The sequence below is a fragment of the Molothrus ater genome, chromosome 4 (assembly GCF_012460135.2).
Source record: "Molothrus ater isolate BHLD 08-10-18 breed brown headed cowbird chromosome 4, BPBGC_Mater_1.1, whole genome shotgun sequence".
Classification (NCBI taxonomy): domain Eukaryota; kingdom Metazoa; phylum Chordata; class Aves; order Passeriformes; family Icteridae; genus Molothrus; species Molothrus ater.
In genome coordinates, this window is record NC_050481.2 from 42816032 (window position 1) to 42843123 (window position 27092).

At 35.6% G+C, this 27092-nt stretch overlaps 1 protein-coding gene across 10 annotated transcripts in view; it reads right to left on the reverse strand.

The window, feature by feature from the left end:
* The window catches only part of PCM1 (pericentriolar material 1), a 41419-nt gene that overhangs the window by 2325 nt on the left and 12002 nt on the right, over positions 1 to 27092 (reverse strand). For 4 of the 10 annotated variants that reach the window (XM_036381993.2, XM_036382000.2, XM_036381999.2 and 1 more), the window contains 31 exons: positions 26669 to 26885; positions 25233 to 25431; positions 24766 to 24942; positions 23875 to 24032; positions 23464 to 23678; positions 21728 to 21879; positions 21506 to 21635; positions 20706 to 20840; positions 20069 to 20262; positions 18722 to 18919; positions 17628 to 17850; positions 17362 to 17507; positions 16258 to 16448; positions 14910 to 15093; positions 13878 to 14236; positions 13194 to 13352; positions 12353 to 12409; positions 11008 to 11180; positions 10797 to 10925; positions 10098 to 10218; positions 9642 to 9779; positions 9271 to 9404; positions 8091 to 8225; positions 7378 to 7575; positions 4999 to 5058; positions 3661 to 3799; positions 2817 to 2962; positions 1864 to 1933; positions 675 to 925; positions 398 to 490; positions 151 to 274 (listed from right to left, as the gene is read on the reverse strand). In XM_036381993.2, coding sequence (XP_036237886.1) covers positions 151 to 274; positions 398 to 490; positions 675 to 925; positions 1864 to 1933; positions 2817 to 2962; positions 3661 to 3799; positions 4999 to 5058; positions 7378 to 7575; positions 8091 to 8225; positions 9271 to 9404; positions 9642 to 9779; positions 10098 to 10218; positions 10797 to 10925; positions 11008 to 11180; positions 12353 to 12409; positions 13194 to 13352; positions 13878 to 14236; positions 14910 to 15093; positions 16258 to 16448; positions 17362 to 17507; positions 17628 to 17850; positions 18722 to 18919; positions 20069 to 20262; positions 20706 to 20840; positions 21506 to 21635; positions 21728 to 21879; positions 23464 to 23678; positions 23875 to 24032; positions 24766 to 24942; positions 25233 to 25431; positions 26669 to 26885 — 5005 coding nt within the window. The remainder of the gene's footprint in view (positions 1 to 150; positions 275 to 397; positions 491 to 674; positions 926 to 1863; positions 1934 to 2816; positions 2963 to 3660; positions 3800 to 4998; positions 5059 to 7377; positions 7576 to 8090; positions 8226 to 9270; positions 9405 to 9641; positions 9780 to 10097; positions 10219 to 10796; positions 10926 to 11007; positions 11181 to 12352; positions 12410 to 13193; positions 13353 to 13877; positions 14237 to 14909; positions 15094 to 16257; positions 16449 to 17361; positions 17508 to 17627; positions 17851 to 18721; positions 18920 to 20068; positions 20263 to 20705; positions 20841 to 21505; positions 21636 to 21727; positions 21880 to 23463; positions 23679 to 23874; positions 24033 to 24765; positions 24943 to 25232; positions 25432 to 26668; positions 26886 to 27092) is intronic. The other 6 variants (XM_036381995.2, XM_036381997.2, XM_036381996.2 and 3 more) reach the window with 6 other exon arrangements.

Sequence of the window (27092 nt, forward strand, 5' to 3'; positions counted from 1 at the left end):
CCTTCATATCAATGCAACACTTTCAAATGCATAACAAAACCCAATGTTTTTACTGCACTACTGTAACTGCTTACTTCAATCAGAGATATTTAAATTCTAGCACTCCAGAGTGTTTTCCCAATATGTTTACAGAATATAGAAAAAAATTACCAGGTTCTTTCAATGTTTGGGCATCTCCGACTAATTCTTGATCTTGAGTTCCACCTCCATCCAGTAATTCATCAGACAAACTCTTGGTTTGGGCCTCTGTTTCCATTTTCTTCATTATATCTGCCTTTGTAACAGAAAAAGCAAATCTGAAAATTCTGGATAATTTTTGCTGCTGTCTGGGTAACACAGACATTTACAATTACATATGCACTTCTAAAAAACAATTGCACAAATACTAGCAAAATACCTCTGAATACACAGCAAGTTTGAGGGGCAAGTCTTCAACTTTCACAAAGTCATCTTCATCAGATTTTTGACTTACATTTCCAGAACCAGGTTCCTGTTAATAAAAATTGTGGTATTTAGGAAGTGCTACTTTGTTTTCTTTTCACTCCAAAACTATTAAAGTATACTAAAATCAAATTTAAAGATGGAAACAAAACAAGACTGCAAACCAGAAATAACACTGAAATAAAAAAAGCTTATAATTTCTCTTGGATGGATCTTAACTGAAATATACACACATATTCGTTCACTAGCACAGGTGACTCTGTATCAGGGCTGCCAGCCATGGAGCTTTCAGAACTTGCACCAGATTTGTTTTCTGCACATGTGGTATTTGGTGTTTGAGTTTCATTCACTGCCAAAGATGAGTTTGATCCTTCAGTTTTCACAGCGGCTGTTATAGAGGATTCTGGGGTATTGGCTGTTAAAGCTGGTGTATTCTCCATGACACTGAGGTAATGATGCACAGCTGCAGCCATATCTTGTTCACCTAAAACCACAGAATTACATTTCAACTAGGAAGAGACAGGAAAATATTCTGAATGTACAAAAATTTTTATTCTTTTAAAAATTATAATCCAAAGCTACAAATAAGCAATGAAAATGAATTATAGTCTCTTAGACAACCCAAAGCTGATTGAAGTAAAACATCAGTTATTTGTACCCTTACACACTTAAGTATAACCAATTTATCCCATGAGAGTATGTGACTTGATTTCTGACTGAAAAAAGTTTTTTTTAAAACCCACAATAAACAACTTCCAGAACTAAGTGACCTACTACAAAATATTCATTCTAGGTATGAGGAGATATAATACAGAACAGTAAATACCTTAATATTTTGCCACTCTAATATTGATTTTTAGTCTACAAAAAAAGGGCCAAGAACAAAACTAATGTTTGCAACAGAAAACCACAGGGAAGGTGGTAATAACAGTTACACTGGAAATAACATTCATACAACCCAGTAATGCTCCCTTCTTTTGATGGAAAAGCATTTCTTTGCTCTTAATCAGTTACAACATTACTCATAGGAAAAAATTTAAAATAGACATTTCAATAACTAGTAAAACAGTAGTAGCAGAAAAAACAAATACAAGACAAATCTAAACATCAAAACATTGTAACACATATTAATTCTGATACAATTGTGTGCCAAGAGCTGCAACAAGCAGCTAAAATTCTTGCTCATGTCAAGCATCAAAAACCGCATCTACCTAAGTAAGATTATTCCATGTTTCCTCTTTAAAAGGTTTACTGTGTCAATATCAACACAGGTACATCCAGGCTACTGATACAGTTCCATGAAAAAGGCAGTCCAGTAAATTTGATCATCTTTCTCTTAGTTACATGCATCACAGGCACTGTCCAAGACAATTCTCACCATATGCAAATTCATATGAAAGTATTACTGCATACAGGGCTTACCTTTAGCAGGCTCTTGTTCAGATGATGAAATTTCACTACTTTTTGGCTTATTCAACTCTTGGTTAGAAGTCTATTGGGGAAGGTAAAAATGAGTTAGAACAAAATTTTACTGATTAGCTTCATAGCTTATTGGCTAATTTACTAACTAGAAACACACTGTAACACCTGCTCCATGAATTTGTCTTTTCACTTGTTTGAAATAAAGATGGCAAGTTCTACTTGCCAGCTGGTCAGTAACAGTTTACAAAACTATTAACACTGATAGGCATGTTTTATCTGAACATTTTATTTTCACTGCAGCAGTTCCCAGGAAAACTCTGGTTCCACTTAAAAGATCCACTGTTTTAAAGTAAAATGTTCCAGTTACATCCTCGCCTAATGTTGAGCAAACCAAAGCTTCAATAGATTGTCAGTCTTATTTAATATATGAAGAACTGACAATTCTCCAAAACAAGGTCACACATATTAAAATTTTAAGAAAACTAACAGTGAAATGACAATCATACCCAATAACATTTCGCCATTGTTCCAGAAATAATTATCACAAAGGGGATGAAACACAAACAAAAGACATTCTAGAATACAAGTGTGAATTACCCCCAATTAGAACTTGATCTCAGCAAACAAAGAACTAGTTGAAGGTTTAAAATGTTTTTTTTTTGAAAGTTTAACTTCTCACTTGCAGCTTAATATTTTTTCCTCTCTCATAGCAGATGTAAACACTAGTTTAGTCTCTGTCCATCCATCTACTTTAGCATCAGCCGTAATAAACTCAAGTGAGGAATGCATTTTGCATGTAGCACCTACTGGAATCATACAATTTCTTGTTTTATTCTTTTACTTTCAATAGTACGAAAAAAGTGCAAGAAGAAAAATGAGGCACACACAGATATATGTACTGAAAAGGTGTGCACTGGCACGTGTTTGTTCTGCTTTTACAATTTTGTCTCTACCTGTTCATTTTCAGTTGTTTCACTGCTGGCTTGTAGTGATGTTTGCACATCAACAGGTCCTTCCTCAAATTCTATTTCTTCATCTTCATTCTCATCTTCTCCACTGCCATAGTTAGTCAGAGCCTGGGTTTCTGCTTTTGATAAACCTAAAGGCAAATCAATGTAAAATCACCTTTGAATTGCCAAATCCTGTTGGGGAATTTAATGCAATGATATCCCTTACTTCAAAACATTCTTTAAGATTAAGATACAGTAACGACTCAACTTGCAAAGATCTCTATGTTTCACATCAGCTATATTATGAACAAACACCCACGTTGGTGTGAAATGTCAAAGTTATTAAACAAGTTGGTGCAAAGAACATAAATGGTAAAGGAATCCAAGCCAGAAGTAGTTGGTGTCAGACAAAAATCAGGACAATAAATAAATAAACAAATAAATGCAAGCTTTACTTTTAAAGTAAAAGCACATTTTAAAAAGCCACCTTGTTTAAATTAAAAACCGCATAAAATTTGCACAGCTTTCACATCATTCAGGTTAAAGTCTGAGAAACCTGGAGTTCAACTGAGACAGGATATATAACCTAATGAATCCACTTCTAACATATTTTTACAGATCTACTGATTATGAAAAAAATTACTTCCTCTAATTGGAATATTTAATCCTTGACATAACACTAGGAAATACAGTACTGCAAAACTTTCACTGACAAAGGACTGACTATAAAATCTGTGAGAGAAGGTGTTACATAGCACTCACTACTTCATGCAAATCCTGTTGTAAGATTAGCTGGTCAAAACTACAGTGGAAGCACTGAGTAATCAACTATATAAAAGTTTCTTACTTATTGCCACTGGACCACTTTCACTTTCCTCATCTTCCTCTTGATCAGATGCATCAGATCTAATATTTTCAGGCACTCTGTTACCAGCATCCACTTTTGAGTCCGGCACTCGTTTAGCAGTTTCAGTCTCATCCTTGTCCTAGGAAAACACGGTATACTGTACAATTTCATGTTTATGTAAAGACTACACTAAGGTTTCTGCATAAAGAGGATGTTTCTCATTATTTAAAAAGTATCTACTAAAAATCTAAGTCATTTAAGTAGTCCTTACAGCCTTGAAATGAATACAGCAGAAGAATACTCATTAACAGAGCATCAGAACATGGCCCTGTTCGGACATAGCTTTCAAGGACCTTGTAACTATTGAGTATGTCATTATCTGCAAAGGTTAACACTGATCAGCATGCCAGGTTAAAAAACCCTTTCAATTAGATTTGTCATTATCAAGAAGACAGACACACCTGCCTTATTACCCTGCAGCAACTTCCCTGCTCCTCCTCAATGAGGAGTAAAAATATTCCTAACTGCAGCTTCTCATTTCTTTAGCAAAATATTCTCAGCAGTCTCCCTACTGAATAATTTGCTAAATATGCTGAATGAGAAAATTCTGCATTCCTGTATGAACCTCAAAGTAAAGCCCTGAGTTTGGCTCCAAATCTTGAAAGGACTTTTCTACACTACAACAACTGCAACAAGTGATGTACAACTACCTGCCTTAACTTCCAAAGCAGTGTGACAGAAGCTCTAAGCCCTAGCAGAAAGCACTGGCTCCACTCCCACACATGCCTACTCCTACACCTATATCCATTTAGGATAGCAATCAACATTCTGCTTGGTATATATACTTGTACCATTCCCTTGACTGGAGAAAGCTGAACATTCCAGCTGACCATTTGAAACTTCATACACAACATATCTTCCCAGTGATATCAGTGATTTTCAAAAGAAACATGAAAAGGGACAAAATCTGAGCACTAACATTTCATACTCAGAGCACAGTCAGGCTGGGACTCTGAGAACTTAAATACCACATGTCCCAATTCAGAACATCTACCTTCTCCTGAAGATGGAAAGTAAATTAACTTATTCCATACCATTAAAAAAGAAAATGTTAACTGCTATAAATAGTTAAGCTGGCCTTAGAAACGCAAATTATAATTTACTTTGTAACTTTGATAAAATAAATGACTGAAAATAACAGAAAGGAGATTAATAAATTTCTAAAGACTGGAAAATGGGCTGCTTACAGATACTTGATTCCTATGACAGACAACAGTAAGACCAAGTGACCTATGAAATTATCTGAGGAATAATGACAGTTGAAAGGCATACACATACTTTGTCCTCATCGACATCTTCAACAGAAGAACAAACATCCACCTGGAGACCTTTTTTTGCCTAGAAGAAACACAAACTGTCTTCAATTCTAAACCGAAATAACTTAGAAATACTGAATCAAACTATGGCTTCATGAAAGCCAGGCTGAAATGCTGATCTTACTAAGAATTGCTATCTTAAAACAGCAGGAAGCCACAGGGACTTTTGTCTTCAAAATTTCAGAGTTGCAAGCATTAAAAAAATCTGTGCTAACCCTTCTTATGTAAACAAGTATGTTTATACTGGGCTAAACCTACAGTCTGTGGTTGAATCATATCTAGCACATAGAATTAGATACATCATGGCAGGGGGGTTTGAAACTAGATGATCTTTAAGGTCCTTTCCAACTCAAACCACTTCATGATTCTAACTCTGATCAAGACAAAGAGCTGTGTGTTCAGCAGTTACTTTGCTGGACTCAAGAGAGTCAGAAAACCGAGCAAGATCAAATATGTCTGCATCAGGATTCCAGAGTTGAGGGCTGTGAAAGACCATACAGAGATAATTGCACAGGGCTGTGCAAAGTAACCAGGACCTCCCACTTCTGGCTCATCTCTGGCTTTGTTGAATCTGAACCTCCGCCACAGCAATGAGGCAAACATTGACTTTAACCCTAATTTTGTCTTCCAGGAGAGAAGAAATACAGAATCTAAGCTGGCTCCATGCTTTCTCATAGCAGGTACAAACTAACTCTTTATGTAACAAAGATACATAAAGAGTTGGTTTATACCTGTTATGAGATTGAGTTTATACCTGCTCTGAGTTGCCAATCGACAACTTCAGATAAAACAGGAAGTCATGTCTAAATCTTTCTGGATTCAGTGCTCCTTTGGCCTCTTTACAAGGCACTCCACAGTCTCCCTCATACCAGCCATACTATTGAAATATCTAAATTTATTATCTTGAAGTATAGCTGGTGGTACACCTAAAAATACTTGTAGGACTTTATAACAGGTTCAAAAAATATCTTTTGCTGGCATTTAAAAATTATTTAAGGGTATGTTTTGGTATTTGTGTTTCTAGAAGAAAGCTGAAATGACACTGAAATCATAAATATATGAACATGATCTGGTTTATTATTTGCTTTGTAAACAGATCATGTAACTTAAAAAAAATGCAGCTATGCTCCCAATAAAAGCAATACTAAATTTAATAATGTAAATGGCATGAAACCTAGCCAAAGCTTGCTTTTTAGAGCAAGAATATGTCCCACAGTCTCAAATATTTCTGAAAACATTATATTATTTTACACACCAAATCCAGAAACTGATTCTTTCTGCATATGCCAACAAACCAACTACATGACAACTTCAGAGGATTTACTCTTATTTTTTTAAAGATGATGCAAGGAAACCAGCAGGCAAACTAAAGAGATAATGAACTGGGACCTCCAATATGTCAAAATACTTAGCTGGGTGTAGTAGGGCCATGCAAAACCAATACACTGGGATAGAGTTCTACTTCTTCACAGTAGATAGTATGAGGCCGTGTTTTCGATTTGTGTTGAACACAGGGTCGACAGCGCACGGATATTTTCATTACTCCCAAACAGCATTCCATGGAGTCAAGACCTTTTCTGCTCCTTACCCACCCCAAAAGCAAGAGGTCAGAGTGCACAGCACTTGGAAGAGGACACAGCCAAGGAAGATGATCCTCACTAACCCAAGGGATGTTCCACACCACACAGCATCATGCTCAGCATATAAAGCTGGGTGAAGAGTGAGGGAGGGGGGGAGATCCAAAGTGATGGTGCTTGACTTCCCACGTCACCATTACATGTGATGCAGACCTGCTCTCCTAGGGGTGGCTGAACACCTGCCTGCCTATGGGAAGTGAATGAATTCCTTGTTTTGCTCTGCTTGCATGTGCAGCTTTTGCTTTACCAATTCAAGTGTCTTTATCTCAGCCCACGAGTGTTCTCTGCTTTACCCTTCTGCTTGTCTCCCCATCCCTCAGATGGGACTGAGTGGCTGTGAGAGGCTCAGCTGCCTACTGGGGTTAAACTACTCAATGGCCCCAGGTGTTAAAACTATTTTAATACTTGTTAATTCCTTTGTGTGTTCATATAAAACCATTAAGACATTTCCTCTGAATTATGAACAAAGTCTATACAATTAGACATCTGTAAAAGATAGTCATCTGTAACACAAGATTTGCCCTAACTGAGGAAAACCAGTTCACACTCCTACACAAGCAATACTGTGATTACACAGCGACTTGTAAAATAAATAAATAAACATATATATAAGGGAAAAATAAGGCAATCAAACTAGTTTACAAAATACACATATTTAGCAATCTCACAAAAGCTACATTTTTCAAAAATAAAACAAAACAAACCTCTTTAGCATAAGACTGCATTACTTCAGTGGTTTCTATTTTTCGTTTACATCTCTGCTTTACAGAAATACTGTTGTTGTCCAAGTCTTGCATGAGTTTAAAAAAGGCTAATTCATTGAATAACACTTCAGAGATCTCCACAAGAAGATCCTCCCCACAATCTTTTAATTTTCTACCAGCAAATTTTGCCAGTGAATCCTGTGAAGAGAAATAATTCTTCAGTTTCTGAAATAGGCTTTCAAGCTTTAAAGACTAAGCATTTTTCATATTTCTAATAACTTGAAATTAGTTATGTATATATAAGCTGATACTTTTAAAAAAATTTTAGTGCCCTAAATAGATTTTACATGGAATCTCTAGTCACATAACACAGAACTTAATAAGCTCATGATTTAAACTCCATGCTTGTAGAAAAAAAAAGAATGAAAAAGTGCAAACTACAGATTTTCAGGAATTTACACAAGATGTCCATGAAAAGCATCACCAGAGCTCTCTTTGAAGACAGCCACAGGCTGGAGATACATCTCTCACTACCTGACTGTGACAGAAAAGATGTTCTATGTGCATAAATAATTTGCTTAGGAACAAAGGTAATACCTCATCACTGTATCTAAGGTGAGGGAGAATGGCAGCTATGCTATTCAAGGTGTAAAATACAACTTCAGAGAAGTCGGCTCATTAGCCAACTTGAGTGCTGCAAACAAACTACTAACCTGAAGTATACTGCCAAGCTGCTTATGAAAGAACTTCACAAATTCTTTACTTTCATCATTTTGTTGCGTAAGAGTCAAGACCATACGTCTTACTGATGTCAGTAACTGAGAAGAGCATACTTCATCCATGTGCTCCTACATAAGTACCACAGAATGAGATTTGTTACCACTTCAAAAGAAAAACTAGCCATCAACTCAAGTGCAGAAATTAATTTATAAAAAACCCCACTTGTCCACTGAAGGAACAGCACACCACAAAAAAGTCCCAATCAATCTCACAAACAGCATACTTCATAAATGACTGCTTGGTCACAACACACAGAGATTTATCTCAGTTTTCCAGTACATGAGTACTTGGCATCTTAGAACGTTTGGCCAAACTAAGGAGTTCACATATTGTGGCTGTGTACACAAGTGTACTGAAGTGCATATTAAGACATCTACTCTTATATGCAGCCTTAAAATTGCAAATAAAGAACAAGTCTTCAGGCACTGACTCTAGCATGTCAACAATATACAGTTTTTAAACTTAGTATCACCAAATACCTCATTAGACAAACCTAAGCTTATACACTGTGCATTCTATAAAAGAGAACAGGGAGATGCCTTAAGCAACTCCATCTTCTCTGCTCTCCAACCTTGCAAAGAAGAACTGTGACTACTTCTTCTTTAAAGAAGAACATTCCTTCTTTGTAATCATAATAGTTAAAAAGTTCTCAACAACTTTAAAGATATTTGTAAACAGGAGAAAATAATGCTAAAAATCAAACACTCAGAGATATTCTTCAAAAATACTCGATTACTGTACATGTAGCAGTTTTAATTAGTGATCTCAGTTCTGTCGGCTAAAAGGCACCAAATATTTCAGAAGTACATTCTCAAACATTCCTATATTTAATTTTTTCAGCTCCAGAGCAAGCAACCTCTATTCTTTGTGATGTCAAGTCCACCTGCCCTATAAAATCTAGAAACTTCACCATTTATTTCTCCTATTAATAACTACACAGAATCTTTCTGTGGAACATCTAATTCTTACTTCATCTTCAGCAGAGTCTGCAACCGAACACGTATTTATTGGAGCTGTTTCTAAGAGGCAAGTTTTAGATAATGCTCTTCTGTGCAATTATACAAGTGCTTTTCTTACTCTTCTAATTCAGGCCATATTATAAAGACCCCTTACCTTCAGAAAAGGAATAACCTCTTTCATAATTGCTTTAATCTGCCGGTCAAGCTGCTGAGTATCTATGCGAGGACATGGAACTGCAGGAACATCACCTGACTGTGGCACAGACTGACTTTCACCGGTTCCTGCACCTTGTTTTAATAAAAAGAAGAAAAAACACCAGTACATTTAACACATTCAACATTACTATTAAAGAAATATCACTTTCAAAAATTTATTTTAAAAAAGAAATCTTATTTCCTTAAGTATGCAAATATCCTTTCAAACTTTGCTAAGTTTTCAATATAAATAAAGAGGAAAGCAATTTAGCTTGATAGTTACTATAATTATTTTCTAAAACTAAGCAAAATATACATATATGTGCATACCTTCTAATTTAGCAGCAGAAGCACCCTGAAAATTACTAGAGCAGCCCTCAGAGTCAAGGGTACTTTCAGCTTCAACTTTCATACGCTCATATTCCCTCATCCAAGACAAAGCTTTATCTAAGTGAATCACTGTGTTGCCTATATTTAGAATAAAAACACTTTTTAATCTAAATAAAAAGTTTTCAATTGATAGACAAATAAACAATTATTAAAATGACTTTAAGGCCCCAAATTTTGAAATCCACATATAACTAGTTGTAATATTTTATTACACACTTTGATGAACTCTGTGTTCCACAATTAACTAATTCAATTATGTTTTGTCTTACAAAACATGTAATTACACACTAAAAATGAAATAACGGTGTACTAAAGTGCAGACAATTGCAGGCATTTAGGGAGGGAGGGAGGGAGGGAGGGAGTAACACTTAAAACACTAAGTCACATCATTCTCACCAAGGTCATCAGTGGCAAAGGGCTCAAAATTTGAAGAAGTAGACATAGTACTGCCATTGTCTGCATCAGGTTGTTCACAATCTTGACATGCTTCTGTAGAAAAGTTCTTGCCAAAAGTTTCCTAAAAATTACCAGACAACTGAATAGAAACAAGGAACACACCATACTCCCACAGATGTGTTAACAAGCCTGCAATTCTTTTCAGTGACTTGTGGTATCAGGGTTTGTCATAAGACTGCCTGACTGGAGAACAACCCTACTTTCAGGTTATAAATCCATCAGGTTAATCTACCATGCTTACTTCAAATACTTCAAGTGCAAATCATGTAAGAAACCGTACAGAGGTGTAATTGATTTCTTAAATACAAGCAAAGAATTTTGGAGAATCATATGATTGGTACTTGTCCTGACCTTACTCAGGAGAGGATTTCGGCTCTGAATGTATCAGTTTCCAATTTACATCCCTCTCCACATTTCATTCACTCCTGACACATCACTCATTTTTAGTACCAAGAATCCTACCATATTTTATCACTTTTGCATTGATTCTTTTGCCACTCGTTGTTTAGAAAAGTCTGTGTAAGTTGATACTAATTTTAACAAAATGCATTCCTTAGTATATTTCACTAGACAAGCATATATGTGTGCAAACTGAAATACAGGAAAAGCTGCCAGTAGCTTCTGAATTTCAACACTTACATCATCTGTAGAAGCAAGACTTTCACTAGGAGTGAGTTCAGAATTTGATGCTACCCATGTTGAAGAATTGAGTGATTTTGCACACTTCCCTTTTTCATTTTTCTCACATAAATGTCTGGTCACAATATCCTGGAAAAGATAATCTATGCTGTAAAAAAAAAAAATCTAAGGTTTGCTTGATTCATAAACAAAATCAAAAATCTGTGCATACCTGCAAAGCATATAGAGCCCTTTGCCTCAGATAATCTGTATTTAGCAGCTGAAGCTCATGGAAAAGTTCAATAAGAAAGTGGGGACGAGACTCATTTTGAGAAATAAGAGTTGCCACTTCAGAATAAATTGTGTCTCGCAAAGCTTCAAACATAGAAAGATCACTACCAGTTTCTGTAGAAAAAAATAAAGGAACTTGTTAAGTCCTTGACAGTCATCCACTTAACAGGCTATCAGGTATGCAACTTATAAATTTACAAATTATGTCTCAGTCATTGCAGATTCCCAATATAGCTGCTTTCATAAAGCTTATTCATTTCCTGAAGGGCAAACATTCTTAAATTATACTTTATGCAATCTTCAATATATAAAATACAATATAGAGCAATTGCAAAAATAATTTTCTTTACACTTCTGAACAATACCTTTTGAAAGTATTGTTTACAAAAGAGAATACTGCACACAGCACAATGATGCTTTCAGAACAAGTATTAAACACTAAAAATGGAGTTTTAAGACATTTCAAGAAAGATAGTGAACAGTCTCAGGTTTATATAATACAGGCAGTCCACACTTCTGCAACGCAAGTAGCATTAAGAAAGCTTTAGGCTGAACTCAAGAAAGCCACTCTTTGCCAACATAAATGCTACATTCTTATACATGTTTAGTATCACTCCCAAGTTCACAAAAAACCTCTTACCCTTAAACCCTATTACATATAAGACAATGTATTGCCTAACAAATCTCCCATCATTTGAAAATTAAGGATTATCCTTGCATCACAACAATCAAATTATTACATGCATTTTTTGGGAAGTGCTGAATGGAAACATAGCTAAATTTGGAAAACTCAGTTTAACAGATGTGTAATTGTTAGTATTCAAGTTAATGAAGTTATTAGCAATACAGCAAACATCACTGTGCAATTTGATTATCTGCAAATAGTTGACCAATTTTTTAAGCACAGGCAAGCTTTTTCAACCTTTGAAAAGTTACTACAAATTGCATCCCTCCCCCATTACTAATACCTAATAGCAGCTTTTAAACATACTAAAAATGCCTACTGAAATAAATTTTTTGATGCAATATCTGCATCTATATTTTCTATTTGTAATTGTTACTAATCAAGAACATGGTAACCATGTTCTCCACAACTGTAATTCAAAGCAGTTGGTAACACTGCACTTCATGCAAGGTTACTTCTCTTGTCTTGGTTATAGGGAAGGTGCTGCAATAGCACTAACCTTGAACATCTGCTAAACAGTGAGTTATAGGACCAAAGGTAAGAGAAGAAAAAAAAAAAAAAGTAATAGCATATTGTTGAAGCTAAGCAGTGAATGCATTACCTGGCGCTTCAATGCATGCATTTCTGTTAGACTGCTGCAGAATTCTCCTAGCATGCGCTGTAGGAAAGTGGGGATAGACAGTGATAAACACAAAAATGCGCACCAGAAATAAAGACAGGGTCTATACAAAACAGCAGGAGGAAGACTGCTTAGTCATCCAAACCACATCAGAGCTGCTTATTGTGAGAATGAGAACTTGAGCAGTGAAGTTTATTATGTACACTAATAAACAGCTCTTAGTGTGGACATAGCTACACTGGCAAAGCTTTATATTGTGCTACAATGACTAAAATTTCTGCATCTCTTAAACAAAACAGAAATAATGGCAGAACCAAAAAAGGCACAGGAGAGAGAATTTTTATGATCTAGAAACAAGAAAAGCAGTGCAGATGGCAAAAATGTAAGGGTTTATGTGATGTTAAAAGACTGAATTTGAATGATATTTGATGGGGCTCATTTAAGCACAAATAGGAAGAAGACATGTATGCAGTATAGGATGTAGTTTAAACATTAAGCAAAGTTTCATCAGTTTAACAGTTACTTTCCATAAAATCACCAACAATAGGTGAGATTGGCTACATTTTTGCTTTTTGTACGGTAAAAGGTTTCTAAATTACTTTAATCAAGTATTTAACATACAGAAAATGCCCAAAAGCAATTAATATCAAACTTTTTACACATTTACATGTACAGTATCCTTAGGAATTAAAATGTAAAATTCACATGCTAAATATACAGTCCTGTCTTCCTGCCAAAAAACTGCATTTAAATAACACACTAGCAACTAAGGTCCCTTACTCACATAAGTTAACAAAATAATTAAACATTTAGAAAAGAGTACCTGAAGACATTTCTGTAGATCTACTGTATTTAATTATTTTTTCCAATTGCTCCTGATTCCTTTTGCTGAACACCTTTGCATGAACCACATCATCAGAGTGTCTGCTTTTATTGTTCTTGCAGGGCTCACACACACTAGAAGCACTTGCACTTTCATAACCTAATGGGAGGAAATGAAAGGGAAGAAGTAAAGAAACAGCTTACAAAATGTTTTATTACTTTAGAAAATTTGTTCAAGGGCACTCTTAAAGATGCAAAATACTAATGATGTTTCCTATACTAAAATCTTCCTCTGTATACTGAAGCCATACAGTAGTACTAAATCCTCAGCAACTCCAACAGTACTTCTATACTAACTAGTACTGTCCCTCTCTTCTCACAATTTTAATGAAGCTTTTTCTTTCAGCAAATAATCCAGTTTGAACGAGAAGAAAATGAAGAAGATTCTCTTTTTATTTTAAATCTGCACGTATCTGCATCCATGATCCTCCCGATTGGTTATTTATTTTCTATTGACTGAGATCCTAAAAAACCGGATGCAGTTGTATTATATAAATTTAAGTAATTTCAATAACTTATTTCCATTATTATACTATTTACTATTATATCATTAAATTCTCTGGAATGTAATGATTATAACCCAAGCCAAGTTTGCCAGAGTATCCAAGATTACTTTACAACCTACCAGCATTTTTAATTCTGCCTTTTAGCTGAGAAGAACTCTTCCTCTTATTCTTTGATTTGGGTGTTTTATCTTTTGATGCCAGGCTTGCTTGTGCTGATGCTTTTCTAGATCTAAATGTCTTTGTCACAGTAGTTGGGTCTATTGGATCAGGCATGCTACTGAAACTCTCCAAAGACTCTTCATCAAACTCTCTTCTCCGGTTCATATCACACTGATTTTTATGACCAGAAGCAGTATTTTGTACTGAAACTGCAAAACCTGCATTCAGCTGAGACTGATCATCTTTCTTCATTTCTTGGCTATCATCAAGCCAAGTTGATCTTTTTTCTATTTCCTCTTCAGGTTGTCTATGATTCCTTCTGTCAGAAAAAAAAAGACTTACAGATCAATTTCAATATACCATAACCTGATCTCTCAGATAGAAACATCATGTATTACCAGGCAAACAGTTTATCTGTAATGCAAATTATCTGCCCTTGTTACTTAGACATCAAATGAATATTGAAAAATAAATAACTCCAGAGAACCCTTCCAAATGGAGAATGGAACTTCCCATTTATCTATCACTGGTTTCAACACGAATATATTAATGCAGCTACTGCTGTGCTCAAATAGTACCACAGGTGAAAACATTTCTTAAAGCAACATTCAGTACAATCTACAGTAGCACAAAAAAATTAGCATTTGCTAAAAGTACATCCTCTAGTTATTCAAACAACTCAGTTTCAAAACAATCCCACAGAAGCAAAATCTTACTCCACCTACATAAAGTGTTAGAAAACCACTCAAAGATTGCATTTGATTTTAAAATGTTCATGAAATTATACATTAATTAATATAAAGAAAAGCAGAACACTACTGGAAAAAATGAAAAAATTAAACTAGACGTTACAAAAGTCAAGCTCATATATATATTGTCATATATATATATATATATGACAATAAATTCCCTTAATGAATGATGAATTCCCCTAAGCCCCAGAAAAGGGAGGAGAAATTATTAAAGGAGAGCTGCACTTTGACATTCAATACCTTTGTTTTTCTGCTCCATTAGAGGAACTGCTTTCAAAGGGTTTGGGGAATGCCATATACTCAGTTTTCCCAGAAGTATTATGATCTAGAGGATGCTGCTGCTCCTGCTGCTCACTGCTGCGTGGAGAAACATTATGTGCAAAATCTCCAAAACCAGATGGAAACACTGGATTACAGTTAATACCTACAAAGTAAACAAGAGAGTCAAAAGATACTACCTCATTTACTTGTGCAGTAAAATTCAAATTTGAGACATACTATGTGGCAGCATGGAATTATGAGCAAATATACATTGGGGAATTAAGCAAGAACTGTTTTCATCCTGAAAGCATTGTAAACAATCAGAATTTGTCTTTAGTGCAGGTTTTGAACACTACTGGATACTACAATCCCATCAATAGAGATCAAGGTCCTTCAAGAAACTCCAGTAGAGAGCTCCTAAAAGTGAAAGTAAAAATAACAACAGTTCCAAAAAAAGGCAGAATGCTGTCTGCCTGAAGACCTTATCAATCTTCAGCCACCATCAAATTGACAAGAAAATTCCAATGGTTCGGGTACTTATAGAGCCAAAGAAGTCATAGATTCATACAACTTCAATTTTAACATCAGAATCTTTATGGAAGTGGCAAAGCGAATGTAACTGATTTCTTTGGGGTAGGTTCCAAGTAATTTTAAAAATGTTCTCAAACAGAAAACAGACTCTGCAATTTGCAAGTTCTAATGTAGGTCTATGCCTATTTCTTGGTTTCCTAATAAGACTGAAATATATTAAGACAGTTTTGTTTACTTTTGAGTTATACAGTAAAATACCTACACTCTTTTCCTCCAAATCCAACAGCAAAAGTAGATCAGAGAAAGAGATTAGGAATACTGTATCCAAATCAACAGTTACTGTATAACTCTGATGGGAACAAAAATTAGTCAACATGCTCCATTTACAAGCATTTATAACAAACATGAGTGCTTGAAGTTCTAAGAAAAACAGAAATAATTACCAAGTGCTACCTTCCAATTACATGGTTCACTCAGAACTTGATTTCAACTGTGAAATGACTGCTGAAGGTATGTAAAAGCTTCAAACATTGCTTTTTGTATGTTGGATTTGAAACCTTACATGGAGTGAGTCTTTTCAAGTATAATTAACTTCATACTGAGAGAGTCTTGCTCTTCATACTGAAGTAAAAATATTTAATTATTTAGCAATAAATAGTAAACTTCTGCTTAAGACCATTTCAATATAAAGGAAAAGTGACCGAGTTTCATTAAGTTCACATTACAATTTCAATTAAACGAGAAAATGTCCATTTTTGAAATTCATATTACTTCTCATACCCACAGTAATACTTACCTGGAGCAAAGGAGGAAAAATTAGTAAATCCTGGAACACTAAAGAGGTTCACAGGTTGTGGAGGGTAGTTGAATGGACAGAAAACAGGAGATGGAGGTGGTGGTGCACTACTGCCTCTCTCCTTTCTTGATGGTTTCTCTTGACATTGTTGTTCTTGCTGCTGCATAAGATCATTTAACATTTGTTTCAACCTTGAAAATAAGAAAAGATAACAACTTGGGGAAAAAGAAGAATATTATGGGAAAACTGTACATTTATACTCAAGTAATTTGAGCTTCATATTATCTCACCTACACCATGTAATGTATGTAAAGAAGTGCTCTATTTAGCTTATTAAAAAACCTCAAGACAAAAATTACTTACATTTAATACTGAGTTGGTTTAAAATGAACTGCTCTGTACTAGTGGTCATGCACGCACAGTCTAAACATTCTTGTAAGAACAAAAAAACCTGACTACATACTAAAGAAATAAGCAAGCTGAAAACTTCAACAGAAACAATCAAATATACAAAGTATTTACAGAACTGAGGTTAAAACTGATTTTAAAAACTGTGTAAGAGGACAGCACATATATATCACTTACCAAATACAAAACAGAGATGAAGGGCTTCAACTTTCATGCAATGAATTAAAATGACTATTACATCTTTTTTGAAAAAAGATAATTTGGATCATGGAATCTTACATTCCATCATCTGAATGGAATGTAAGAAGCACAAATTGTAACTGAAAACACTAAGAAAGGACAAAAAGCTTTTTTGCTGTATATTACCATTAGAATCCAGAATCTTGCCAGGTAGTCTAGTGAAGACTACAGACACAAAAGCACATTAGAAAATAACTACTGCAACAGATTTTTGCCAACTTTTGGTTCTCTTCAATGAAGATTACTAGGAAAGTACTTTTAAAGGTATTAAAGAGGTCATGGGGGGAAAAGATGACAACCAGAAATGCTGCACACAATTTCAAAAGCTCGTTACCAACTTAGAAGTTCGAGAGTCTCATATTTAACCACTATCTGTAATCTTTTATTCACATAACCATGTTCCTGTTACTGAAGCATTTAAAATTCCACAGTTAAACACTAATACAGTCAACAAACCTTTGGACATTATTCTGCTGCCAAGTCAGTTGAGTGTAACACTGGTTTAATTGATGCATAATAAGATGTATTTGTGAAGATGCAACATTATTGGGCATCATGCTGTAGGGGCCTGTGAGCAAAGTCTGCAGAAGGCAAGAGAGGGTCTGTGGAAAGAAAATATGTAACAGTGACCAATCACAAAAAACAGAAGTTAGCGCTAGAAGGAGTTAGAAAGAGAATAAAAGGCAAATAAGAACAGCAAAATAACAGCTCTTCATATCTACCTGCTGATCCTGCATCAAAGTTTGACAAATGCTGACACTAAATTCATGCTGTCTCTTCAACTGATTGATCTGCTCTTGCCATCGCTCCTTTTCTTCCACATAGGAAAGCTCAGACATCCACCGAAAATTTTCCTGACGCCGCATATTTATGTTTTGCTGTTGCCTGGCCTTAGACACGGGGCGATAATTTCCATCTGCTGAAAGGGGACGGCAGTTTTTCCACCTGGGTTGGGAAAATTTGAAAAATGAGGACAAAATCAGATAATTCAAACAACTAATGATACTTCCATATTCACATTATGTTTAAGTTGTGCATCAAAAACTCACATGGAACAGGCCAGCTAACTACACATGCCATTTTGTCAATCCAAAATTATCCTAAACAAAAAACAGGAGCTCCCCAGCTGACTATGATTGTCAAAAAAGGAATGGCTATGAATGTGCCTGGGTCTTGTTTTTAGTATTTTCCATTACTGCTAACATGTACTCAATAAAAACAGAAGCCACCAACATAACACATTGACAAGTCCAGCCTCTGATGAGCCCACTGTCTACTAGCATCATTTTGGTATCCAAACCAGAAGAAATAACTGCAGATATATACATTCTTTTTAACATGGCATTTTCATTTAATCACACAAATGTTATGAACGAAGTCAATCAGGTGAACAAGAGTTAAAATTATTCACAATAATTAAGAAATAGCTTCCACAACTACAGAAGCCAGCAATTTAGAAGGAAAAGATTCAGAGTTAGTTTAATTCTCTGAATTACTATTTTTGAAGAGACTGATCATAGCAAAAATTTCACACATGTGATTATCTTTTAACTGATTAAAAATAAATCGGAGCATCAGAAGCCACTACCACACAACTGGAGAGCTCAATGGCAGATTTTTAGTAAGACTGAAAACAAAAGAAATCACCAAGTCAGTTACATACATTGCAGCTGCAAAGACTCAGAGAAGAAACTGCCACTAATATGAAAAAAGAATTTTCCTTTGCTGTGAGGATGCCCTGTAGTTAATGCAATGCTTCTTCCACCATCTTCCAAATACTCAGACAAGCATCAGATCAACAAATAAGGTTACTAACCTATCTTTGTTTCCTTTACCAAAATAGGCATTTTCTGGTATGTTGTTATTGGGATAAGCAGAAAAACTGTCATTCAAACTTGATGCATCTTCTTCCTCTTCTTCTGCCTGACCAGCTCCATCAGAGAGATAACCGTCTTCATCTCCATTTTCTTCCTCTAGGGCACACTGGGTAGAACCTCCCCAGGTAGCCATTGTCCTAGTGAACATTGCAGGGTCAGGGAGAAGAGGGGTGTTTGTAAAATGAGTATTTTTTTTTCAATTTTATGACAAATTATTAAAACAATCTGTTGACAATTTCAAGTCTATCTGCAATTAATCAAGCTGTACCAAAAAGAATTGAACTGTTCTGAACATGAGCCAGTAGTGTGCCCACATGGCCAAGAAGGCCATTGGCAACCTTGACTCTATCAGGAATAGTGTGGCTAGCGAGACCAGCGAGGTCATTCTTCCCCTGCAATTGGCACAGGTTAAGCCACACCTTGAGTGCTGGGTCCAGTTTTGGGTCCCGCAATTTAGGAAGGACTTTGAGATGCTGGACCACATCCAGAGAAGGGCAACAAGGCTGGTGGAGAGACTGCAACACAAGTCCTATGAGAAGTGGCGGAGGGAGCTGGGGTTGTTAAGCCTGGAGGAGTTTTAGGGGAGACCATATTGCTCTCTACAACTGCCTGAAAGGAAGGTGTAGCCAGATGGGGGGTCAGCCTCATCTCCAAGGCAATCAGTGACAGGACATGAGGACAATCTTAAGCTGAGTCAGGGGGGTTTAGGCTGGACATTAGTGATTGACTGGGCATTGGAGTGGGCTGTCCAGGGACGTGGTGGAGTCCCTGGTGGCATTTAAGGAAAGACTGGATGTGGCACTCAGTGCCATGGTCTCGTCAGCAAGATGGTTTCAGGCCATAGGTTGGACTCGATCTTCATGGTCTTTTCCAACTCAGTTGATTCTGTGATTCTCACCAATGCAAAATTGCATCTGATTCTAATACTGGGACAGATAAATGAAATTACTGTCTGTATTGGAAATGTATTACTTTACTATGCTATAAAATGGGTAAAGATGAAAAAAAACTACTCTGATCATTTGGCATTTTCCATGCAATTTCTTCTTCTTAGGTGTTTCTTTTCCCCACTAGTAGAACAGAAGAGACTTAATATGCTGGGAAAACCCATAAAACTGGCAAGTTGCTAAATAACAGTCACTTCACAAGCCAAGAAATTAATTTCCTGCTCTGTTAAATCATCACATTCAGGGGTCAGATGAACATAGGAAACTGCCCCCAACACTGACATCCTACTGAACAATGGAAGCACCTATTGATGAATACAAAATAACTTGTGCTCTTACTTCTCAGTCCTGCTCTGCTGTGGAGTACACCGAGCTTCTGACCCTTCACTTTTAACAGATGCAGCAACAGTAGATATTGTTTCTGCAAGCTCTCTCCTTCTCTGATCTTCAGCCATTAAAGCTTCAAGTTGCTTTCTTCTCTGTCGCAATTCTTCTCTTAAAATCTCATGTCTTCTCATCTCAGACCATAACTGCTTGCAGTAAAATGGAAGAATTAGAATATAATGCTAGCATAATTTCAGGAAAGAATAAGTAATATCCAGATCAATATCAAAGACAATTTAAAAGGTGAAGAAAGACACAAAGATAAATCAGGTTTCAACAAATACTTTCATCATTTTCTCAAAAGATGACATGTCTACAGTATATAGTATCAAATTTTCATGGTAAAAATTAAAAATTAATTCAACTATCACATTAATATTTAGTAACAATTGCCATATTTGGGGGAGAATGTCTTGCCAGTTCAAGTCAGTATTTCCTTTTTTCCAGAAACAAAATAAAGGAGTTATATATATATGCTTTGCTAAAATAGCTACTACTCCACTCCCCGGGCCAGCTATTTAAAATATGTTTAAGCAACCTGTAACTTCCTTCTAAACTCTTTTAAAGTCACTGCATATCAAGTATGGAATACCTCATTGCCTACTGGTAATGATTCATCACATTCAAATAAAGGCTTGACAGCTGTGTTACACTCATTCATGGCTGGAGTTGATGTTGCTTGTGACAATTGTCTATTTGCTGGGCAGTTACCCAGGCCAGCTGACAACTGAAAGAGAAAGCAAAATGGCAAAATAGAATATAAGAGCTTTCTAAAACTTACCTGCAGTTAAAACCCAACACAGTTAAGGCTTTATGAGGCTAGAAAGTCAGTATCCCAGGAAAAGGATTTTTGAATCAAGGCTTAACATTTATTTCAAAAGTTACCTAGCAATCAACAAAACTGATGTATTATTATATAATGTTCTAGGATGCACAGTATTGATAATTTACTGCTCACTTCACAGAAAGAAGCTAAGAGCATGAAAAACAGTAAAGCCTGTAGAGTTAAGTTAAAATGCAATGAATTGTTGATCACACATTCAAGATGCAGCATCGCTCCAAAATACCAGCAAATGACTACTAAGAGAAGTAAAGAAGCAGTGACTGACCAGTATGGACAGACAAATTTCACGCTAAAAATAAGACAGAAGGTTCTGTATCTTTGAAGACTCTGTCAAGGCTTTAGAAGACAAACCAGAATGAAATTAACCACTGAACAAGAACTTTTGAAAAGTGAATGACATAAGCAGAACTCTAGAACACCTGCTTACAGTATACAAGCATTACCAATTTAAGTTTTTTTCCAATTTTCATAGGGAAAAAAGGGTGAGCAAGGTATGTTTGTTTCTTTGTTCAACACCTTAAGACAGCAAAGAAATACATTCTACCTACTTGAAGGTCAGGACAAGCTTTCTGTAACACTTGAATTTTTTCCTGGATTTCAAACAGTTTTCGTCTTTCTTCTTGTAACTGCTTCAGCTCCCGTTGCTGCTGCTGAAGTTTAGCTTCATAGAACTTCTCTCTGTGTAAATAAGTTATCCACGTGTTACTTGGCAAGAAGTTGCCTAAAGCAACTGACTTTAACAGCTCTACCATCCTCTGACAAAGGCTTACCTTGCTTTCTCATTCAGTCGCACATCTTTTTTTAACTTGTTGGAACTTGCTCGGACATTGTTTGGCTGTTGCTTTGTCTCTTCCCCCTCACCCAACAAGTCCCCAATATTAGACGCATTTGCAATTGCTCCTTGAGGTTCTGGATCATCACACTAAAAGGATGTCAGAAAGGCAGTTAGACTATTTTCAAGCTGATACCAAAAAAAAAAAAAAAAAGTAAAAAAAGTAACATATCTAGTTTGTCAAGTTTGTCTGGTTTGATTTTTTCAAAACTAATCAGTCTGAAGAGCTTTATCTTTGGCACAAACCAAGAACTGAGAAGTCATTATCACCATGGCATCATGACTTTAAGATAAATTGAGTTAATGAGAGAATTTAAAGTTATTTAACTCAACCTGAACTACTGAAACTTCCACTCTAAATGTAAATTATTTGTCTCATTCTTGAAGCATGAAACACTTGCCTGTGGCTCAGTAGACAGAAACATACAAGCATATGAAGAAAGAACAAGGAGGAACAGGAGGAGACTGAGGTGAATGAGGTGAACAACATTGCCTATTTACTGCAATCAGTGAACTTAAATATTATTATTAACAATAACTACTCTTGAAAACTAAATCTGAAGACTTTCTCAGAAAGTCTTACTGGTTTTCTATTCTGCTTTTATTTTTTCATAGTTTCTGTATTTTCAGTTCTCAAACTGGAAATATGAAAGCCATACCCACTGCTGCTTTTGTTTTCCAATGTAATCATTCTCCATAAAGACTCTGCTGAACAGGAGAGACCACTGGTGTCCAAGAATGACACAGCTCATGGGCCTACTGTATCTTTGAGATTACACACACATAACAAGCCTTGCAAATATGATTGAAGATATGCCATTAATTAGGCTATTTATCAAGGAAGCTGCTGAATCATCTCTAATTCAGATTTATACCACTGCACAGTTAGCATCTCTATAGTGATGATAAAAAACAACACTGATCTAGATGCTGAGAAATAATACAGGAGTATTATCTTGAAATAACAATATTGTGTTTATACAATATTTTGTTGCTATTGTCAAACATAGGTTCCAACTGAGCTTGATTTTAAGCCTTTTCATTTCTGATACACTTCTGTGTATTCAGTACACAGACATTACAGCAGATGGTGATCAAATGGGAGCATTCTGAAGGGACATTAGATCCATGACATTGTGCTGCTAACATCACTAGATTAGCATGAGATATTCTAAATTAAAAACACTCCCAACTTATAGCTGGCCCTCAAAATTCTCATAATAAATAAAACTACTGCCTCCAAACCAAAAAACTGCAAGTCAAATATATTGCAACATCCAAAGATTTTAATGAAAAATGTTCCTCATTGATTGAACAATGTCATAAAATCTAGGGCTCAAAAACCTAAATGTGTTGAATGTTCTGCATAATCTTAAAAATGTCTAATATTTAAAAAAATAATACTGATCTACTTCTTGGTTTGTATTTTGTAACCTAGTGCTAAAGTTAAAGACCACTGGTCCTTAGGCTGGCATCCTCCAAGAAAATCCCTGAATTGAACATCAGAAGCGGCACCTTTGAAATCAGAAAAATCAAACTGTATCTCTTTTTCCCTAGACTACAAATAAGCATTTTTAAATGTTCCACTAAGCAGTTTTTCCCTATCAGAAGGTACAGATAACACGAAACAATGAATGCTAAATTTTTGTGCACAAGTTTATATTTATAACATACCTGCACCATAGCAGCAAGGTTTTGTAACCGTCTAAGCTTCTGTTTTGCAGCTATAAGTCTATTGATCTTCTGCTCAAACTCAGCATCTCCAGCCACATCACCCAGGCTGCTTCTGTGACTAGACATGGAATCTTCACTAACTCGATCTTCTTCCACTTCATCTTCTTCACCTTGGGGTAGATCGAGGTGTTTGTCATTCTCCCTATTATGACAGTCTGGAATAGGGAGAGGAGGAAACAAAACAATACCAAAGACACATTACTGAACTTCTGAAGTCCACTGTAATTACTGGATATTAGAAAAATATTAGCTTAATGATAAGGCTCTTCAATACTCTGCTCTCCCAAATGCTGTGCAGCTATCAGTTATTTGCACTAAGAAGTAAAATTACTGGAAGATTTTAGAACATACCTAAAGCAGAAGACATTTTTAGAGTCCTTATATTAGCAGCAGATCTGTTGTTTATTTCACAGTCTGTATTAAGATGTCTTCCATCTCTGTTATTAGTTCCACACTGTACATTTGAGTTGCTATTTACTTCACTCCAACTACTGATTCCTTGAGGGTTTCTAGGGTGAAATAAATTACTCATGTTAACTTTTTAAAAACTGGTATGGATACAATTTTACTTCAGTCTTCTTCTACCTACCATTTTACAAATAGGTGTTCTGATCCCTCCTCCTAAAAAAACCCAATAAAACCCCCAAATGAACAAACTCCAACCCCATATAAAATCCATCCAGACACTGTGAGGTTTTCCATATTCATCTCTCCAACAGATTACTTTTTTTTTTTAAACAATCAAAGCAGCTTTAAATTATCCCCTGCTATATCTGCAACAATACATTAGGTCTTACAGGTGTATGTCTACATTATAAAAGCTTTATATGATGCATAGCTAAGTGACTGCTCATTTCTACCAGGTGAAGATCCTCAATGCACACAGGTGCCAGACTATAGCTGTAAACTGAAGGGTTTTTTCCTCCAATTCTCTAGTCTAAGACTGTAATCTTCTAGTGAAATTCCATACACATAATTCAGTACTTAAACCCAAAGGAATTTCAGACTTTTGAAGTCTTATAGAGATTTTCTAAATGTTCATGCTAATCTAAATAAATAAGATACCAAGGATTAGACAATTATTAAACATCTGTGTAACAGTTACCTCAAATTAAAAAAATCTGTACTTTTGTTAATGTAATAAGCACAGATTTAAGTTACTTCTGTTGACTCAAAGTATTGCAGGTTTCCCAAAGCAACAACTCAGCTACAAAGCCTTTGGATAACAAAAAATACAACAACCTAATATTTGTAACAGGCTGTGGATGCTCATGTTCAGAATCGCTTTCTGATTCTTCTGTTTCTTCCTCCTCCTTAGTGTTTTCATTCACAGCATCTGTCATCATATCAGATCTCTGCTCATAGTAGTGAACTAATTCACGTAACTCATTCAGTCTCTTACGAACCTCATTTAGCTTCCTGAGGAGGAAAAAAAGAGTATTTAATCTGTTTTGCTGTATTATGCTCATCAATGTAGAGTTAAAAAGAATATATATACCCTTAGGTTCTTAGAAGTTACAGTCAGTTTTCAAGAACCTTACACTTGAAGCTCTGAATTCAGCTAACTATATTAGATTGTTTACTAAGTAATCTGTAACACTAAATTAGGTAAATCAAAAAATGGAAATAGTTACTTAACACAACACTTATTAAAAAAGTAATGCTCCAAATTACTAAAGCAACACTAAAAAAAATTAAAGAACTTTTACTGAAGCTTTTCTGTTGGATTTAGATTTTCATCCTCTTCACTCTCATTTTGAGAAACCAGGGAATCAGGAGGATAGGGAGCAGATGCCAGACTATTTGGTTCACCATTGACAACAGTTACTATGCCTACAGGACCAGAAGCAGCTGAAGTTGTACTTCTTTGATCAACACTCCTTTGAGGGGAACCTGAAGCAGGAAAAACTACAGAAAAGAAATACAGCTTATGTAAACAATTCGTAATAAGGAATCTGCTTAACTGAATTATATTAAAATAACAACACAAAATATTATCAATAAACAAAACAGCAGTTAATAACGTCTTTCCTTAGCAAAACAAAAGCTTTTTTCTTAAGTTTCATTGCATGCAATGTCAATAGGCAGTGAGTAATAAGGTGGCTTGTGTAAACAAGATTTCAGTTATTCCCTTTTAGCTTTATCAAATGTCAGAAGTAGAAACTTTCATGCTGTGAATCTGCCCATAGAGATTTTTCAAGGGTTTACTTAGGGCTACATTGCTTTTTTATAAAAATTTAACATTTTAGAAATTTGATCAAAAGAAAAATCCTAGCAAATTTTTCACCTCTGCTAAGTTCTTTTGTCTATTTGCTGTACAACGAACTGGATGTTTGCTTCTTCTGGCTACATGAAATCATATCCAATTATGTTCATATTATATGCACTAAATACATACAGAAAAATTGGGCTACAATAACATAACTATTAAATCAGCACGTCCTTCTCCAAGTGCATGCTTCAAGGCCTCATTTCTCAATGCTAACCAGAATATGCTGTGATCACCCCTCAGAGGTTTTCAGCCACAGGACAAATGTCACCAGTACAAATGCATTGTTAGAAACAGAGAGCGAGAGCAGCAAGTGGACAGGTCTACATGAATAAGCAGAGCACAAAGCCATTAAAAGAAAAAGCCAAAGCTCTAATCCATTCAGACAGGTAAGGCCCTCTAGAATGGCCTGTGATTGAAGCCCCTGCCACGAGAGCACATGAAAGCCTTTTGACAGAGAGGGAGCAAAGCCATATTGCCATAAAGCTAACAACACATGAAGTGCTGAGTACACAAATGCAAACATACTGTGATAAAAACACAAAGCTCAAGTTCATATGGCTCTTTTTTTCCCAAGCCAGATGTGTCACACACAAGCATCACATCCTCACATTAGTCAACTTCAGTATTATAAACAAAAGTGCTAACAGAGTCATCATCATTAAGTGCTAAGACACTATCATCATTACTTGTAGAGTTTTTTGTTCAGACAGAAACTTATACAGCATTAAAAACCATTTATGTTAATAGTGCCCTAGCACAGTTTTTATCACCAGCATGTCATTGACCAATTGCAATCTCAAACACATTACGAAACACGCACACTAAAAACATGGTATTCATGAAAAAAATATAGTTCTGCCTATAATGACTTACAGGAAGAGTTGTTTAGATGTTGGTCACGAAGTGTATGAAGTTCTCCTAGTAATTTGTCCATCTTTTGCTTTTTACCCTGCAACATTCGCATCTTGTTAAAAAGCTGTGCCTTCTCATCTGACTGGTGTTCAGACATTGAAGAGTTTCTGCTTTGTGAAATCTCTCTGGTAAGTGAAAGGCTTTCTGCTTGCCTTCTATTGTCAGGCACAGACTGTGTCTAAAAAGAGTAATTCCATTTTATTCAGAGTACTACAAAAAAGGCCAATAAACTGTAAGAAACAAAAAGCTTTCTCATGGACCTTCTATATGCAACACCAGAATCAACACCAAAACAAAGAATATTATAAAGGGAAATATACTGAAAACAGTCTAATGACATCCCAATAATATAGTGAGTTAATAATGAAACTGCAATAAAGAAACT